Below are 19,250 nucleotides of genomic sequence, written 5' to 3'. Positions count from 1 at the left end.
CCAGGTAATAATGCACCTTACAGGATAATAATAATGAGCACTTATTAAATGATACCATGTGCCCGGTATGTAATGCATATTAATTCTCACATCCTCCCAACAACCTAACGAGGGAGGCACTGATTTTATCCCCATTTTACAGATGAATAGCCACAATGAAGAAACACAATCACGCTCATGACCCTGACTTTAAATTAATGACCAAAAACTCCCCGTGGGCCTTGGTGCTGCCCGGCTGTCATACCACGTCTCCCTTCTCTTTACTCTTCTGTCCTCAAATCTCCAACTCTCCTTCCCAATCCTCACTCTCAAAGGATCCATATTTCCTTTTCACAGAGAAAATCAAGTACAGTGATCAAATGAACGTCCACAGTACCTGTACCGACTCCCACATCTTCTGCCTCCCCACTTGTTTCTCTAGTGGAAGGGCCTCTGCTCCTACCCAGACCACCCCTTGCACGTGTGTGCTAGACCGCACACTCTCCCACCTACCCAAGGCCATCACTCCATCACCATCCTCTCTCCCTCCCACGTTATCAGTTTGTCTCCTTCGACCAATCGTGTTCATCACACACCCACATCCTGTCATTTCTCCCATCTTTGAAAAATTTCCTTTCTTCCTTCCTTTCCTTTCTTAACCCCATTCCCCTTTCAGCTACACCCCATTTCTTTGCTCCCCTTTATAACAAACGTGTCAATCGGCTAATTTTTAATGCTTCTCATTATTCTCTTCCCATTCTCTAATAAACTCACCCAAGCAGGCTTTTACCTCCACTTTTCTACAAAACCTGCTCCTGCCGAGACCACAAGTGACTTGCACGCGGCTAAACCCAGCGGGCACGTCTCATTCCTCATCTCCGTTCGCCTGTCTGCAGCTTGTGATATGATGGATCGTTTCTTCCTCCTAGAAACCTTTCTGCTTTCGGCTTCATGGTCACCACGCTTCTAGCTTTCTTCCTACCTCTCTGGCTGCTCCGTCACATTTACTTTGGCTGGTTCCTCCAGTCGTCTTAATTCGAAGCGCTCCAAGGTCCAGGTTTTGAAGTGCTTCTCTTCTCATTCCCCTGGCGACCCCCACCTAGTCTTTTTTTTTTTTTTTTTTAATTGAGGTATGATTGACATATGACATCATCTCGTCTTACGGTTTTAAAAATGTCACCTCAATGCTGTTGACTCCAAATTAGTCTCTAGCCTAGACCTTTTACTTGATCTCCAAGTTTTATGCCCAACTGACTACTTATCATCGCCACTGGATTGTCTAATAGAACTCTCAAGTGTCACACAACCGAGCTTCGGATCTTCCGCCGCAAATGCTGTGCTGCGCTGCTCGCCCCTTCCGCACGGAGGCGCTCGTCTCTGTAGCTGACCACGGAGTCCCAGGCTAAGAACTGATTTCAGCTGCAAGGGGTGGCCTCGCCTCAGGTAACTTCTTCACTGGAGGCAGCTCCCTTCCAACGCCTGGTTGACATGGGAGATGTAGAGCCCTGGTCCCCTTGCCTCGATTTGAGACAACTCAAGGGTCACCCCTCTTGTGAAGCTTCTGAAGACAGAATTTATTATCTCTGGTGTTCACAGTAAACATGGAAGCCACTGGGCACAGAATGCACGTGTTTGTTTTAATTTTATTGAGCATGGAATGTTTTAATATGGACTGGCTGCTTTTGGGTCAGACGTATATCTATTGTCCAAATTAAGTGAAGGGGGTGGGATCGTGTGACACAACAGGACTGTCCAGGGCTAATCCGTGGTTATGGCTGAGGGATGTGCCACTCCCTTCATGAAAAGTAGAAAGCAAATATACCATTGACGACTGAATATAAAGTGAGCCTGAAATAGAAGATGACCTTTCTTATGTTTATAAGATTTATCCGTGTTGTTGCATGTAGCTCTAGCTTCTTTGAATCCTGTTTAATATTGCATGGTATGAATACGCCATAATTTATCCACTTTTTTTCTGTAAATATCCATATGGAACTCTATTGCTTTTCGAACGGATACTTAAAATGCTTGTTTATACTGTCATACACGCAGATAAAATTGTGAAGTCATTTTGCTTCTAGGAAAAATGACTAAATCTATAAATTTCTCTCCCTTCCTCCCTCCCTCCCTCTTTCTCCTTTCCCCCCATCCCTTCTCTTGCCATTTCTTTCCATCAGGATATCTCTTAGATATCCAAATATTATTATTTGTTTGATGTTACTGAAAGCTAATTAATCTTTCCCCACCAAAAGTACTTGGTAGTCCTGTAACACGAGAGACTTGGCAAATATCCTTCTCTTCTGAGTGAGAGTTTCGCAGGAGAAATATGTCCACAAGATACTTACACACAAATGTTTACAGAGGTTTATAATAGAATAGTTGTTCATAATAGAAACAACTGGAAATGATCCAAATTTCTGTCAACAAAGTGAGTGGATACACATATTGTGGTATATTTATATAATAGAATGCTAATTGGAATTAAGAAGTAACAAATTGATACACAGAATCTCAAAAACTTTGGTCATATTTGGAAGATCCACATTTACATGTCCACCTTCACTGGGTTATGAAGGCCAAGCAAAGCCTAAAGGAGAGACGGCTGGGGGAGATGCAAGGTGTGGCTATATTATAATGGAACGGACAGTCTAGTGGGGGAGGATCCTTTGAGATAAGATCTTAAGCATGAGAATAAGCCAACGTATGAAGAGTTTGGGAAAGTACTCTAGACTAAAGGAACAGCAAATGCAAGGGCCCCAAGGCAGAAAGGACGCGCTTTGTTGAAAAAGAGAGACTCCCAAGTAGAAGAACAAGAGAACGCTAATTATGAGCTAGATGGAAAGTGGTATGAGATAAGGCTGGAGACCGAAGGTACCAGATTACGTATAGCTCCACAACCTATGGTAAGGAATATATATATATATATATATATATATATATATACACACACACATACATATATATATACATATATGTATAAATATATTTCTAAATATCTAAAAATTATATTAATATACTATATATTTATAAGTAAATATATAATAATTATATATAAACTGATTATATATGTAATTTACTTATACACTATTATATATGTGGGGTATAATTAGATATTATATATAATAGAAGGTAACTATAAAGACGGTTAGTGGCTAGGCCCAGGTTTGTGGTAGGGTAAGTGAAAGAACTTAGCCATAGATTATATGTTCAATGAGGTTTTGGACTTGAGTGACTGATGGAAGATGAATAGAGGATCAGATAAAGGGCAGAGGGGAATCAAAAACTTTATTTGGAACATAGTGAGTTTGTGATGCCCATTAGACATCTAAGAGGAGACGTCAAGTAGGCAGTCAAATCTGTAAGTCTCCAGCTCAGGAGAGATGTATAGATCAGAGATATAAATTTGAGAGTTGTAGTAGACACAGGGGTTTTAAAGTTATGAGAATGAATAAAGCACTCTTAAGTGGTGGGTGGTTAAAGTACTGAAACTGGACACTCCCTCAGGTAGGGAATGTATAGATTGCTAAGTTTTATTTGTAAATATCTAACTCTGGAAGATGAGAGAAGGTCAAGCAGATGTTGGCCTTATGTATGCAGAATGTTCATTGCAGACCCAGTGAGTAGTGGACACGGAGCCAATGTCCAATAAGTTCAGACTGATGAGGAAATAATGCATTAGAGTATGGGGGAGCAGGACCAATGGCCATTACTATCCACGTGTTACCCAGGAGACGGGCCAGGTAAATAGCCAAAAGGACCACGAAGAACAACGCCTGTAGGTTGGAAGGTTAGAAAATCCCAAGAGGATGAATTCAGTGACATCTGTTTGATTGTTCATTTCAAATGGAGTCACAGCTACAAAACAATGAGAAAAAAGAAACCGTAAGGAAAACTCACAGAGAGCACCCCAGATGGGCTTGGAAACTTGTGGGTTGTGTCAAATGATTTTGGTTTAAAGCAACCTGGACTGTGGAGGAGAGTGTGAGGGGCTGCCTTCAGGGAAACCACCACCGCGCCTCACTAGACAGACCTTGCCAGCTCAAGCCCAGGCACTTTCCACTTCTGTGGGCTTCTGTGGCTGCCAGAGGGTAAGAGAAAATGCAGACTTGGTCCAAACCTGCGTAAGCCTTGCCGTCAAAGTGACCTCATTTCCCATTAACTATGCATAAGCCTCCCTCCTAGCATTGTCTTCACTATACACTTAATTTATTTATGTAAATGTCTTTTTATTTCGAATACAATAGATGTTTACGGATAAAAACAATACATAAATGGATGCTTAACACCCACAGAATCAATGTTTCATTTCAATGTAATTCTTTCTATTCTCATTCTCTTTTCCTCTCCCTGTCTCCCCTCACCCCTTCTCTTTCTCTGTGTCTCTCTATATCTGTATATGTATCTATAGTTTCACAAAATAGAAATCTTCATTTATATTCAATTTTGTATCTTTTTTTTTTTTACTAATATCACTGCACAAATGTTTTTCCTTAACTTTGAATACATTTAAATATACAATTTCCAATGGCTGCATGACATTCCATTATGTTGAAGTACACATAAAATTGTATTTAATTAATCTCCTATTGTTGAACATTTAGGTTGCTTTCATGATTTTGCCACTGTAGAAGTACTATGATGAATATCTTTTATATAATTATATACTATTCTTTGCTAATTTCTTCAAAATAAATGTTTAGGTTCTGTGTTTTTTAACAGGTTTCTTGAGAATTTGTTTTTGAGGGAAGCATTTTTTCTTTTGTTTAGATTTTATCTTTCTTTTTTTTTAAATTTATTTTTTAAATTGATTGGGGTGACAATTGTTAGTAAAATTACATAGATTTCAGGTGTACAATTATCTTTCTTAATAAGATTTTTTTCTCTTTTCAGAGTTTATAAGTATTTGGAAATTTTAATCAACCCATTAGTTTTAGGACAATTTCTTTAATATATCTCTTCATTGATATAAACTTATTAAACCAGGACTTATCCTCTGTCAAATAATTTATTTTCTAAGGGAGTAATCAAAATGATTACCAACTTTCTATTAGTTTATTCATTTAAACTTTGAACCAATGCTGGATTCTTATCCAGTGCATCTGTTCTAGGTTTGGAGTCAGTAAACTGTAGTAGAAAGAGCAAACTTTGGTACCAGGTAGGCTTAAATCCTGGTTTTGCCACACTGTGATTCCAGAGAAGTAATCTGTCTTCTCTAAGTGTCACTTTATCCATCTGAAAGATAAAGATCGTAGCATCTACCTCATACGTGTTTTTTTTTTTGGAAGGATTAAACTTGATTCTTAGTCCATACAACAATCTCTTAAGATACAATATTCTCCTCAGATCGATCTTTCCCATGTGTGTCCTCACCAGCTCTCCTGCTAACTGAATGTTCATTAAAAGTTACCTCAAACTCATTTCTCTGAATAACAGGAGAAACAGGTGAATATCTTCAGTCTCTTAATAGAACGTTGCGTGGCACTTGAATAATAGCACTTATGCACTCCGAGCAACATGAAAACGGAAGCCATTCTGATGATGCTATCACCCAGCTGCATAATCTTCTTACAAGGAAGGATCTGCCATGGCCACCCAGGTACCCACTTCACTCTCCAGAGTGGCTGCAGGCACTGAAATCCCCAAGTCTTAGGCACTGATGTTTCAGTAAATCCATGTTTGAAATGGGCTAGGAATCAGTGTGTACTTGCAACAAATCCCTCTGTAATGAAGGCACAGCTTTTTTGTGGTCTTTATCATCTCTGTAGATGAACTTCAAAGTCTTCCTACCTTGGTAGCTGGTATATTACTTTATCTCATGATATAGAAAATTCTACCTGAATAACCCAGCTGATCTAGGTATAGTTACAGAAAGAAGTTTCCCTTATAGAAGGCCACTCTTCAGTTACTCTGTCTCTCAGTTACTCTGAGAGACACTTGCCTAGTTCTTAAATAACCAAACTAACAAAAAGGACATAAATTTTTAGGAGTCAAAGTTAGTTGTCTTTTGGAATTGGTCACACTGCTTTTTTTTTGTATGTCTTGGAATGTGACTCCTATTTGCTTGGAGATAAGCCCTGAAGAGTAATAGTAGACCTAGTACTAAGAGCAGTAAACTCTTATATACAGATCACTATTATAAATGTTCTACATATATTAATTCAGTTATTCTTTACAACAACCCTAGGAGACAGATAATATTATGACCCCCATTTTACAGGTAAAAAAATGAGACACATAGAAAGCCAATAAGGTGTCCAAATTCACTTAGTTAATAAGTGTCAGGGTTGGGATATAAACCGGTTGCCAAAGTGTCCTTCGATAGATGATTGGATAAAGAAAGATGTGGCGATACACACACACACACACACACACACACACACACACACATACACAATGGAATACTATTCGGCCATAAGAAAAGATGAAATACTGCCATTTGCAACAACATGGATGGATCTTGAGATTATTATGCTAAGTGAAGTAAGTCAGACAGAAAAAGTCAAAAACCATACGACTTCACTCATATGTGGATATAAAACCGAGAACAACAAATGAACAAGATAAACAAACTAAAACTCATAGACACAGACAACAGTTTAGTGGTTACCAGAGGGTAAGGGGGCGGGGATAGCCGAAGAGGGAAAAGGGGATCAAATATATGGTGATGAAAGCTCTGGCTCTGGGTGGTGAACACACAATGCAATATACAGATGATGTATTATAGAAATGTACACTTGAAACCTATGTAATTTTACTAACCAATGTCACCCCCAATAAATGGAATAAAAAACTGAAAAATAAACCTGGTTGCAGTCTCCATGAGGTCAATACAATGCTATGTAGTCTCTATCACAACTGGACTGAGTTCATTATAAACCAACAAATTCACAAGCAAATAAAACCTATGCTATTAATTTGAAATATACAACATTTTCACATGCCTGAATTCAACTAGGATACTTCAAGTTGTGGTGTGAATGTAGCTACGTACTGAACAGTGTTAATAGTACATAACACTTACTGAGCACTTTCTAGCTGCCAGGATTTGTTCTAACTGCTTTACCTGTATTAGCTACTTAACCCTTACAACAGCTACGAGGTAGCACTACCATTATCCTCATTTTATAAATGAGGAATTCAAGACATAGAGGGATTAAGTAGCTATAATAATGTTAATAATAATACCTTATATGATCTCGTTATAAAATGACCCACTTTTAAAGTACTTTGAAATAGTCAAAGCATAAATACAAAATAAGGCATACTTATTCTTTACTCTAAGAATTCAAGACCTAGGATTAATAGGCAGGCACAGCTTTCATTAAAAATTCCAAATCTCTGAGCCTCAAGGACCTTAAAGTATTTATAATTAAATAGGAACTTGACACCAAACTTAAAATTAAACAATTCTTATGACTGAATTTAAATGGTGAAAACCCAATAAACCAAGAGGCCTTAAGTAAGAAATAAATAATTTGCTTTGCCAAAATACGAAGTATCTTTTGAGTAAGCTGAGGGGGTTAAATTTTCTTTCCACATTAATGTCAGCTCAGATTCCTGTTCACAAGTTGTTTTATTTGTAAATCCATAAGTTTTCCCAGTGACTCTCTTGTGTGACTAGCACATTTGCAGAAGTTGACAAATTCTGATTGAATTGTAATAATCTCCTCGTCCTCATGTTTAATTGAAGCTCATATAGGTCGGCACAGAGGTTTTGTTTTTTAATTTGTTTTTTGTTATGGTTGTTGCTGTTGCATTTGTTTTCCTGCTTTTCAATCCCTTGTTTCACTCATTTAAACTGAGCCAGCATTTTATAACTTTTAGGAAGTAATGAGCTCCTTATCACTGGAGATTCTCAAGCAGAGGCTGGACACCACATCTGTTGAGGTGACTCGTACAGTTTCTACCAACCATAAGCTTTTATTTTCATACTTACATGTTTATGCAATGTAAATACGGTATTGTGAAGAGTTTGAGAATTTCATGTTGCTTCTGAGTGGTTCAAATCAATTACTTCTGAGGAGCAGTAGAGAACCAACCCCTGGGGCCATATGTTCCTCACACTGCTTTTAAATCTTCCTCTGATCTGTTATTTCCAGGACCAGGAATCCTCTGACAAACCCTTGCCTCTGGACATAACGGGAATTTTCTTGAGTTTTGCTCATCCTGAGCACCCTGTGAACAGATCTAGCTCTCCATCTCAGCACCCCTGGAGTCCTCTTTCTGTGCTCAGAGAGAAAAAAAAAAAAACGATTGCAAACACAGGCCACTCTCCTTAACTTAGGTTTCAAATTAGACTTTTCCGGAATGGTTGCTTACTGCAGCTAATTAGTACATTCTCGGTCAGGCCATGTGCCTTGTCACCATCTTGTGACTCTTTTCCTAGTGTGTGCAAACGTTCTCCCTTACTGTATTGCTTCTTCGTCTTAACCATTATGTGTCTGACTATTGGGTACAGACCGTGAGTCCTCTTCAGTGGACCAAAGTCAGTCCACCCCCAGGCTACGGTCCCCAACTTTAGTCATTTGCAGAGTCCTGCCTCTTTCCGGAGAACCTGTATACATCTAACAACCCGTGGACATCCACACAAATAAAGGCTTCCTCTAAGCCTAGGAACAGACAACCTTTATCCTAAGATGAATGTCCCCTTATTCAACAGCGTGCACTGAGTACCTGTCTTATGTCAGACCCATTTTAGGCACTGGAATGCTAGAAATGAGAAGATGCAGTCCTGCACCCGAGAATCTCATAGACATATTGTTGGTTATACTGCTGTGTGACTCTGAATCCCAAGTTACTAGTTCCTGCTTTTCTGGACTCTGCTTCCTACGTGTTCCCTGATGGCCAGTCTGAGCACCCTCCGTGTTCTCCCTATTGACTCTACGTGCAAACAAGCCTCTCGTTTTTGTTTATTGAACCCATAGCTTATTTGGCTGCCCTGCCCAGATTTCAGAACACTAACTACAGCCCAACTACTCACTTAGATTCCACACATGGACCTTTCCCTCCACTTGAGCTGGAATCTTTGGACACCGACCTTGCTCTTAGACTCCATATCACACCTTTCCTTTTCTTCTGTCTCTCCGACCTAGACTGATCTGACTTTGGCATCCAGAGCTACGGTTCTACCAATGCATCACTTTCTCAGTCCAAACCCTTGTTCTGATTAAAACTGCTTTCCCAAATGCTGTGCTTTCTGTCTTCCCTGCAGCTTCCCGCGGTTCACAGATCCCCTGACCTCCTGCTTGCCATTGCCCATGACTTGGTTTTAATACCAATTGTCTCTGGATTGTAACAAAAGAAACAGAGAGAACCAGCAGCTCTTCAGGGCAAAGTTATGCCTCTAGGTCCAAGGCAAGGCAGTAGGCTTGGATAATTGCCAGTCATATACTTCTCTGGGTGATTTTTTTTTTCTAGTTTAATCACAATTCATTCTATATATCCTTAAACGAAGTCTAAATAATTAACTACCAACCAACGCTCTTTACACAGAGTAGCAAGAGAAAATGGGAGAAAGTCCCTAGTTATATATATCCAAACAGAGAACAAAAAAGGAAGGAATTATGCATGGCTGCTGTTGTCCTGGCAAAGGCTCCAGACAGCAGCCCTATCTGTTACTGCCACGTAAACGCCATTGGACCCGCTGGGTCATATGTGGCCCACTCAGGAGAGCAGCTTGCGTGACAGCGTGGATGTGTTGCAGAGCTTTGTTCTGGGAGCCACTCAAAACGAGTAACTTTTCAGATCATTCCCTAAATGGACCCAAGTAACACACCCAAATCAGAAATATGTTGCCTCCCAAATCCAAAGAAGCCCACAGGACTTTGTGCCTTTTTTTGGTTATAGGCAAAACAAGACACAACAATGTACCCTTCATCTTAGAAGGAATGCCTCACCCCACTGGACCCCTGGAAATCTCACTAAGGTAGAAGTCCCTGAATTTTTGTTGCATTTATTTCCCACCCTCTGACACACAAATGTCTTACCAACAAGTCTAGAGTAGTTGTTGCTTCTTGCTCACCAGATCAAATAGCATCAGTATAATAGACGAGTGTGATATTTTATAGAAGGGAAAGGCCATTAAGATACTTACAAACTAAATGATTGACATAGGGCTAGAGAGTTGATGCACCTCTGAGGTGGGATAGTAAAGGTGTGTTGCTGGCCTTGCCTGCTGAAAGCAGAATGCTTCTGGTGGTCTTTATTAATAGATGTAAAGAAAAAAGCACTTGCTACATCAATAGCTGCACACCAGATATCAGGGGATGTGTTAATTTGTTCAAGCGAGGAGCCCACATCTGGTACAACCACTGCAATTAGAATCACCACCTGTCTAAGGTAAGGTGATCCACTGTCATGCTCTAAGATCCAGCTGTCTTCTGCACGGGAGGTGAGTTGGAAGGGAATGTGGTGGGAATCACCTCTCCTGCATTTTTCAAGCACTAATTTCTGCAATCCCTCCAGGAATGCAATATAGCTTGTGGGTTGCTATTTTCTTCAGTAGAGGCAGTTCTCGTGGCTTCCACTAGGTCTGTCCCACCGCAATAGCCCTCACTTCACAGGTCAGGGAACCCATGTGAGAATTCTCGTAGCTGCTGAGTATGTCTATTTTAATTATGCATTTCAGAACTGGGAAATAACCACAGGATGGACTTGGGGGACCCCTTAGGCCTACTATAAGACAGACCTGAGCTAAAAGTACATTAAACGCCTGACTCCTCAAGTCCCTACTCTGACTGGGGGCCGCAATGATGCTTTGGGTCTCCTGAAATTAGTGTCAGTTCAGAGCCAGTGTTTAGAAGTCCCCAAAAGGTCTGATTATTTCATTTTCCCCAGTGCTCAGTTGCCCTGGTAAAATGCCACAGGTCTCTTTGGGGAAGGATGGGAGAAAGACCAACAGTGTAATTTTGGGTGTACCAAGGTCCTTCCTCAAGGAGACCTGGATCCCCCTACAGTCAAGGGGTTCTGGGTCTGGCTCAAGTCTGGGAATTGATTGAGGGGTGTGACTCTCTAATTGTATGATTCAGGTTAGACTTATGTTACTTGACCTAGAACTTTTCTGCTTGTCCATATCAAGTAAGAACTGAATAGGCTTCCTATCTATTTCACTTCTAGGAAAACCATGATCAATTAGCCAGTGGCGTAGATCTGTACTAGTCAAACTGTCCTGACTGCTGCTTTGACTCTACTCCATTATGGTATGGTGACCACACCCACTTTGCCTTTGATGGTTGAGTGCCACCACTTGTTCCCTGTTACCTGGGATACACTTGTTCCCATTGCGTTTAGGTTTCCCAGTTCAGTGACTGCAGCTCCCCCCATAAGGTCAGGCCTACAAAGAAGAGGGACCACAGAGCTCTTCAAGGATGCTGGGGCTCCCTCACAATTGATTTCTCACCGTCATGGCAACAGGTGTAGCTTCTGGCTCCCTCCAGGGTGGGTGAGTAGGTCTTAAATGACAACCCCACTCGAACATTCCAATCTCCCTAAGCCCCTGAATCCCTTCCTCTACATTAAATCAAGGCAGGTCTGGTATTTCTAACTTCGCTCACTTTGGGGCCACCTTTTGATCCATGTTTCAAATAAGAACCAAGCAAACTGTTGGAGCCCTTTGGAATTTCTCAAGGGGCAACATTAAACGCAGAACCTATGCTCATTGCACCCATATCAATAAATTTGGCCTGATACAATTTTATATTCCTTTCACTGTTCTTCCCTCCCCCCCTCCCCCATTTCTGTCTATATAAATTAGAAAACTCAAGTCATTCTTTTGGAGGGTAGCGCACCTGCACCCGAGTCTCGCTTCGAACCTCACCTTTAGGGGCCTGCTGGGACTTGAGTGTAGTTATAGATCTAGAAGCAAAGTGAGGTGGTGGGGGTGGGTTCTGAGGACAATCAGTATTGTCTTGCAGGGCAAATGCTTCAGGGAAGGTCCCCTAAGGGATGGGGGGGAGGTCACTTCTGGGGGTTGAGAGGCTGCTGCCCCAGGAGTAGGGAGGCTTCTTCCACTGGGAGTGGAGAGGCTGCTCCCACTGGCAAAGAAGACTCATCTGAATTTAGGGACTCCACATCCCCAGCTTCATCAGGGTCTTCCTACCACCCCCCATTCCAACTTTCGGGATCCCGTTTCTTCCCAAGCCATGCCCTCACTTTCACAGTAGACACTTTGTGAGGCTGAGCGTCCAATGTGGAATTCAGCTGGTCCCAGGATGAGATTCCGGGTTGGATTTCGCAGGGATCGCTCAGCCCTGCTGGCTACAGGAGATCAGGGTCCCCTTCAGGCCACACACGTGCTTTAGGTTATTTAGGCGGCACCTGAGCTGGGAATTCGAATTCTCAATGTCATCCTTTTCTTTCCCTACTTTGTCCAGTGCCATTAGGAAACACCAGCCCATCTCAGGATACTCATTAGCATGACACAAAGTGTTTGAAAGTATCCTATACACTGTCACCTAGATCCTTGCATCTTATATGTTAGGATCGTGTCACAGACCGGTGTTCTCTTTACTACTATAGAGTCATTAGCAACTTCAATCAGATTAGAGGGCCAATTCAAGAAACCCCAGACCCGATTCAGAAAATTCACCTTTACAATTCTGTTCCTTTAGAGCCACACTTAGTACCAAAATCAGCTTTAGAGTTCTCCAGAGAAACAGAACCAATTGGATGTTTACGCAGAAAGACAGAGATTTATCAGGAGGAGGATGGAGGCGGGCAAGTCCCAAAGTCAGCAGGGCGAGTCTGCAAGCCAGAGCACAGCGTTTACTTCATTTCTAGTCTGGAGTCGAGAGAACAAGGCCAGCCGGTGATATAGTTCTAGTGTGAAGGCTGGCAGGCCCGAGACTCAGGGAGAGCTGGTGTTTCAGTTCAGAGGCAGGAAAAAAAGCGTGATATCCTAGTTCCCACGCCCTCTGGCAGGAAGAATCATCTTTTGCTGAGGGAGGGTGAGTCTTTTTGTTCCATTAACTGATAGAACACTGATTAGATAAGGCTTATGCCTTGGATGAGGCTTGCCCAAACGGCTTTACTCAGTTTACAGATTTAATCGCCCATCTTATCAAGAAACACCCTCACAGAAACGCGCAGGTTAATATTTGGGGCACCCCAGGCCCCAGTCAAGTTGACACATAAAATGAAACATCAAAAGAGGCTAAATAATTCAATTAAACACCCATCAACTCTCTTTATGAAGAATAGCAAGAAAAAGAAAGGGGAAAAGTATCTGGTTAGTATATACACGTATACAGAGCAAAAAAGGAAGTAACTAAGCATGGCTGCTGTCGTCCGCATATCTGTTATGTCATGAGACCATAGTTGATATTTATAGCTTCCTTTCTCTTCTATCAATTCTTTGCACTCTTTCCTTTTACTTCTTGTCTCAGTGAAAGAAATAACAGAAACCTTCAGTTCTAAGAGCTATGAGCTGCTGTGGTCCTCCCTTTCAGGTTACTGTCGTCTTCCATTAACTTACAGAACTGGTTGCAGTAATCCTGAGGCACCTTGAGAAACTCCATTTGGGCCCAGACCTAACCATTAACTCCACCATCATTTACCAAAATGATTTCTCTAGGATAAGTGTTTTCTGTGGGCACCTGACATCTCCTGCTGGATACGAGGCAGCAGCCATCCCTTTACAAACTTATATGAATGTGAGGTATGAAATCAAGTTCATTACTCACACGGTAAACACCAAAAGGATTTCTAGGGAGGATTCCTTTTAGAGTGAAGAAAGAGTGAAGCTTTGGCTTTTACTGTGTCTACGTACGAGGTGGGGCCAGTTTGGGGGTTGCCTGGTTTGCGCTTCCCTCTGGTACCAAGGAAGGGAGTACATGGCCTTCCTTGTACGCATGCCTAGAAGTGGGGCAAAAGGGGAAGGTAAAGCAATGGGACTTGGGCTTTTTCAGCAGTCAAACATTAAAAAAACGGAGTCTTTCTTTTTGTTACAATAGGGAATACGCACCCTGTGCAAAATGGCAATTTCCTCCTTTGACTTTTGGTTCAGTTACTTCCAGAACCCCAAGGGCAGTGGAGAGTCTCAGCCTCTACTTCAATGGAATCATTGCTTTTTGCTATGTTCCTTATCAGAGCAACCCCCCTTGGTAAGGTGGACCACAGTACTAAAAGAGCCCCCAAACAAAAGTCCTAGGAGTGGGTTATTAGGTGAATAGTGAAAGACACAATTTCCATGTTCATCATTGGCTACAGACCCATGATTTCTGGCTATGAGGGAAACTACTCACTGGCTCAAAACATGTATTGCATCTTGTCTACAACATTCAAACACTGCAAAGTCCTACTTCCCAGCTGGGAACTTAGCTAGCTGAGTCTTCCTTTGGCTCTTCCAGCATTCTATACTGCCATTTGTCTGTAGGGGATGGAGCACATTGTAGGAGACCTTAACTGTACGTGTTTTGCTGTGAAATGAGTTCCAGGGTCATTAAACAATGTCATGTGTGATGATATTATGACAAAATAGGCATCCTGCCAATTTATGAGTGACGGTACTAACGAAAGAATATTTTTTTCAGTATATAAAACTCTGCCCTCTCCATGATGGAAGTGGTCTAATATAATCAATCTTTCACTGGTGGGAATAATGCCATATCAGGGGCTCTGCGTTGATTTCTACCATTGGCAAATTGGGCACTCAACATGGGTTAGCTAAGACCTGATGAAGGCAAGCCGATGTTGTCGAGTCTGTGTATTATCTCCATCCTTGTCACCATGATTACTTTGTACATGAGTCTACTGAGCAGGTATTGGGGTGAGCTGGGAAAAGCTGACTGACCTATACTGAGCATGTCACCAGACTGAGGGTTTTTTCCCACTATATTGAACAGGTAATATTTTAGTAAGATGCCCAATTTATTTCAGGTTAAGAGATAACATGGTCATTTAGCCTCTGCCAAACATCTCTGAAGATAAAGCATTCTGATTTCTGCCCAACCACATGACTTCTACCACTTTAGAATCCTATCATCTCCACTGAAACAAGGAAACCCACTGAAATGATGGCATCTCCTAGTGTCACTCCCAGGCTGCCAAGGACAGCCACTACAAGCATTATAAGGATTCTGGGGCTTCCTTTATCAATGTGCTTTGCAAGAGGCCTTGTACAAAAGGAATGTACTCTGGTCCCACCTCATGTACTTTGGAAGTCTAGGGTGAGAGGGTCATATAAAATAAATACATTCCAACATCTTACTTCCCTTCAGCTTTGGATCCCACCCTTTATATTATACCGGGGATATCTGGCATCTCAACTTTATTGAATGTAGTCCATCATTGAGTGTGGGTTTTAGTCAATCAACCAAAGAAACTGCTAGAGCCCTCTCAGCTGCTCAAGGTAACACACTGAACCCAAAATTTCTGGTAAGTGGACCCATAGGAATATATTCAAAATGACCCAGCAACATGTTCTGTCATTTTTGGTCTAGGACCCTAGGAATCCCTTGTCATACATGTTCTCAAGACTTCTATTCATAAAAATTAGTACAATCTTGAAATTTTATGTTGGTGTGAACATTATAATCTCCTGGGTCATACCTTGTGCTGTTATCCTGGCGGTATTCTGGGGTTGGACCCCCATTAAGAGTCTAGAGGTAATGAAGGATGGTGGGTGAGCATCTTAAAGAGAATTAGCATTACTTGTAAGAAACTTTTCTCAGGTGAGGTCATTATAGAGTTTCAACTAAGGGAAAGTTGTTCTCCTCAGATAGGGGCAGAGGGGTTGCTTCTGTTGGCAAGGAAGGTTAATGGATATTTAGGGGTTCAAGGTTCTAAGATTTGTCCAAATCTACTGCATTTTCCCATTCTAATTATCAGAGTCCCACTCATTCCCAATTCAGTGCCCGAACTAGCATATAAAAGACTTGGAGAAATTTGGATTTATAATATACTTTGTAATCATGCAATGCACAGAGTCAGATTTTTGTTCTGATAATAAGCTTTATCAATTTTGAGAGACAAAAGATTTTTCTAGCTGACCTTGTCTTGAGTGAAGAGTTTAATTCTGATTCTGTCATTTTTCTTCCTATAAGCTTCCGCTGCAATCAGTCATAACAGTCAGTAAAGGATCTTATAATCTTCATTTCCACCACAAAAGTCAATTGTAGCAGTAATTTGGTATTCCAAAGCTTGGTTTTCAATACACACTTTATTTCTGACATTGACAGTGGATAATTTTAAACATCTGTTTTGTTAGCGCACACCCTGAACAATCAAATTCCCCATTTTCCATTGGCTATGATTTCATCAATACATTCAAATTCCATCAAATCAGATATCCAATCCCAGAGTTCCATCTTTGAGGGTCTGTTTCCTAAACCACTCCTGATAGAAATGTGGTAGCAGTTAATGTTCATATTGGAAATAAAAAATTACGTATTTCCACCTAGAGGAATTTAACATAGGAAATAAGTAATAAAATTGTTGGAAGGGCTGGAAGACTCAAAAAAAAAAGGAGACGGGAGGACAGGTAATATTATCCTCTTTATGGAAGCCTCTACGCTCACTATAGAGAGACACTCATTTCATACTTGTGTGACCTTATGCTTCAAGAACAGCTGTTATAGGAAACTGCAAACATCAGCTAATTCTACCACAAGAGTCTGTTTCTGTCACTGCAGCACTAGTCCACCAATAAAAGCCTGTTGGCAAGGGAGTCTTGGAAATAAGGTTTCCAGGCCTTCGGCCCCTGTGATATGGAGAGAATGTAGAAGAAATGAGACGGTGCTGAGAACCATCATAAAGTATGACACTTGACTTTGCAAAGTGGGAAAGAGTATTTGAAGAAAGATAGGAGAGGAAGGAGTTCTTGGGAAGATCAATTTTAGAAACTGGTATGTAGGAGTTGAGGATCTGGATAGAGACTCTCAAAAACTACACATGTTCCAAATACCTTGGAAATTTTCCCAGGTGGTTGTACACCACAGTTTGAAGGCCACTGAGCTAAACCTTAATATGGCCAGGGAACATACATCCTCCAGCCAGCTTCCTCAGGGCACCCTTGACCTCCTTGTTTCTCAAGCTGTAAATGATGGGGTTGAGCATGGGGGTCATGACACAGAAGAGCACAGAGACCAGGATGTCCACGTCCAGGTTGTAGCCCACATTGGGCTTGCCATAGTTGACGTTGGCTGTTCCAAAGAAGATCACGACCACAGTGAGGTGGGAAGCACAGGTAGAAAAAGCCTTGCTCCTGCCCTGAGCAGAGGGGATCCTAAGGATGGCCGAGATGATGAGTACGTAGGACACTGTGATGAACAGCCAGGGGCTCAGGCCAATGGCAATTCTGGCCACATGCAGCATAGCTTTGTTGAGAGAGGTATCCGAGCACGAGAGCATCAGGAGCAATGGGATGTCACAGAGAAAGTGGCTGATACGGTTGGGCCCACACAGAGTGAGTGTGGCGGCCAGCACTGTGTGTGCCATAGAATTCACCAGCCCACACAGCCAGGACCCAGTCACCAAACAAACACAGACTTTCACACTCATGAGGACTGGATATTGAAGAGGCTTGCAAATGGCGACATAGCGATCATACGCCATAGCAGCCAATAAGACACTCTCCGTGCCAGTACATGTCACGAGGAAGAAAATCTGGGATAGGCAACCCTCGTAGGACATGGTCTTCTTCTCCTGGAAGAAGTTCACCAGCATGACTGGGACGGTGGAGGATGAATAGCAGACGTCCAAGAAACTCAGGTTGCTGAGGAAATAATACATTGGAGTGTGGAGGACAGGATTGACTCTGGTGGCTGCTATTATGAGTATGTTCCCCAGGAGGGTTGTCAGGTAAATGACCAAGAAGATCAGGAAGAACATCCCCTGTAGGTTGGGGTGGTTGGAAAATCCCAAGAAGATGAATTCAGTGACATCTGTTTGATTGTTCATTTCAAATGCTAGCATAGCTATAAGACAATGAGAACAAAGAAGCTATAGTGAGAATGTACACAGAGCACCCCAAGCAGGTATGTAAATGTACAGGGCTATGTCGAATACTGTCGGATACAGAACAGCCTGAACTGTGGAGGGAGGTGTGCAGGAGTGTCTTCAGCGACACCGTAACTTCTCATTCAGCAGATCCAGCCAGCTCAGGCCCAGGGACCTCCCACAAATTTACACGGCTGTTGGCGGGTGAAAATAAATGGAGACTTGGTTAAAACCAACAAGTCACTAACCTTTCCCTTAGTGCGAATTCATTTCTACCTCCCATCATTGCCCTTTTTGTTAAGTATCTTATATTTTTTTAAGAAATGAAATTTTATTGTGAGAATTTAACAAAATGTAGTAAGATACAAAGAATTTAATCTCCTTCAAAATCAGAATTAGTGCTGCCCTTCAGTGTACTTCATTATGGTTTTTTTCAGTTATGTAAGTCTTGAGTTCTATTTATAGCTTTAAAATATTAGGAGCACACGTTCCCAGATTGGAAAGGAAGGAGGTAAAAGTATCTCTATTCACAGATGACATGATCCTATATATAAAAAAATACCAAGGAATCCACAAGAAAGCTACCAGAGCTCATAAACAAATTAAACAAAGTTGCACACACACAAATCATATAATCATAGTTGTGTTTCTATACAGTAGCAATAAACAATCCAAAAAGGAAGCTAAGAAATCAACTCCATTTACAATAACATCTAGAAGAATTAAGTACTTAGAATAAATCTTACAAAAGAGGAGAAAGACTTGTACACTGAAAACTGAAATATTGCTCAAAGAAATTAAATAAGACATAAATAAATGGAAAGACATCCCATGTTCATGAATCAGAAGACTTAACATTGTTAAGATGTCAGGACTACCCAAAATGATCTACAGATTCAACACAATCCGTATCAAAATTCCAGTAGCATATTTCCACAGAAATGAAAAAGCCAATCCTCAAATTCATAGGGAATTATAAAGGGCCCTGAGAGTCAATACCAATTTGATAAAGAAGAATAAAGTTGAAGGACTCACACTTACTGACTTTGAAACTAACTATAAAGCAATAGTAATTAAAAGAGTTTGGTACTGTCATAAGAACAGATATATAGACAAATAGACTAGAATAGAGAGCAGAAATAAACTCTCACACATATGGTTAATTGATTTTCAGCAAGGGGCCAAAACCATTCAATGGGGCAAAGACAGTCTTTTTAAAAAGTAGTTCTGAGAAAATGGGTATCTACAGGCAAAAGAATGAAGTGGTCCCTTATCTTATACAATACACAAAATTAACTCCAAATGTACAAAGACCTAAACTTAAGAGCTAAATTTAT

General features: G+C 41.2%; 1 protein-coding gene across 1 annotated transcript; it reads right to left on the bottom strand.

Annotated features, from left to right (window-relative positions):
- Positions 1-11,741: 11,741 nt before the first annotated feature.
- Positions 11,742-17,889, bottom strand: LOC109451532 (olfactory receptor 5V1). Its single transcript, XM_019739841.2, has 3 exons — positions 16,959-17,889; positions 12,077-12,234; positions 11,742-11,915 (listed from the first exon to the last, which is right to left on the bottom strand). Exons 1-3 carry the CDS (start codon positions 17,887-17,889, stop codon positions 11,742-11,744), a joined length of 1,263 nt encoding a protein of 420 aa, XP_019595400.2.
- Positions 17,890-19,250: the final 1,361 nt, after the last annotated feature.

The sequence above is a fragment of the Rhinolophus sinicus genome, linkage group LG14, assembly GCF_036562045.2.
Source record: "Rhinolophus sinicus isolate RSC01 linkage group LG14, ASM3656204v1, whole genome shotgun sequence".
Taxonomy (NCBI): Eukaryota; Metazoa; Chordata; class Mammalia; order Chiroptera; family Rhinolophidae; genus Rhinolophus; species Rhinolophus sinicus.
The sequence above is the reverse complement of the archived record's forward strand: the minus strand, read 5'-3'. Positions and strand labels throughout refer to the sequence as shown.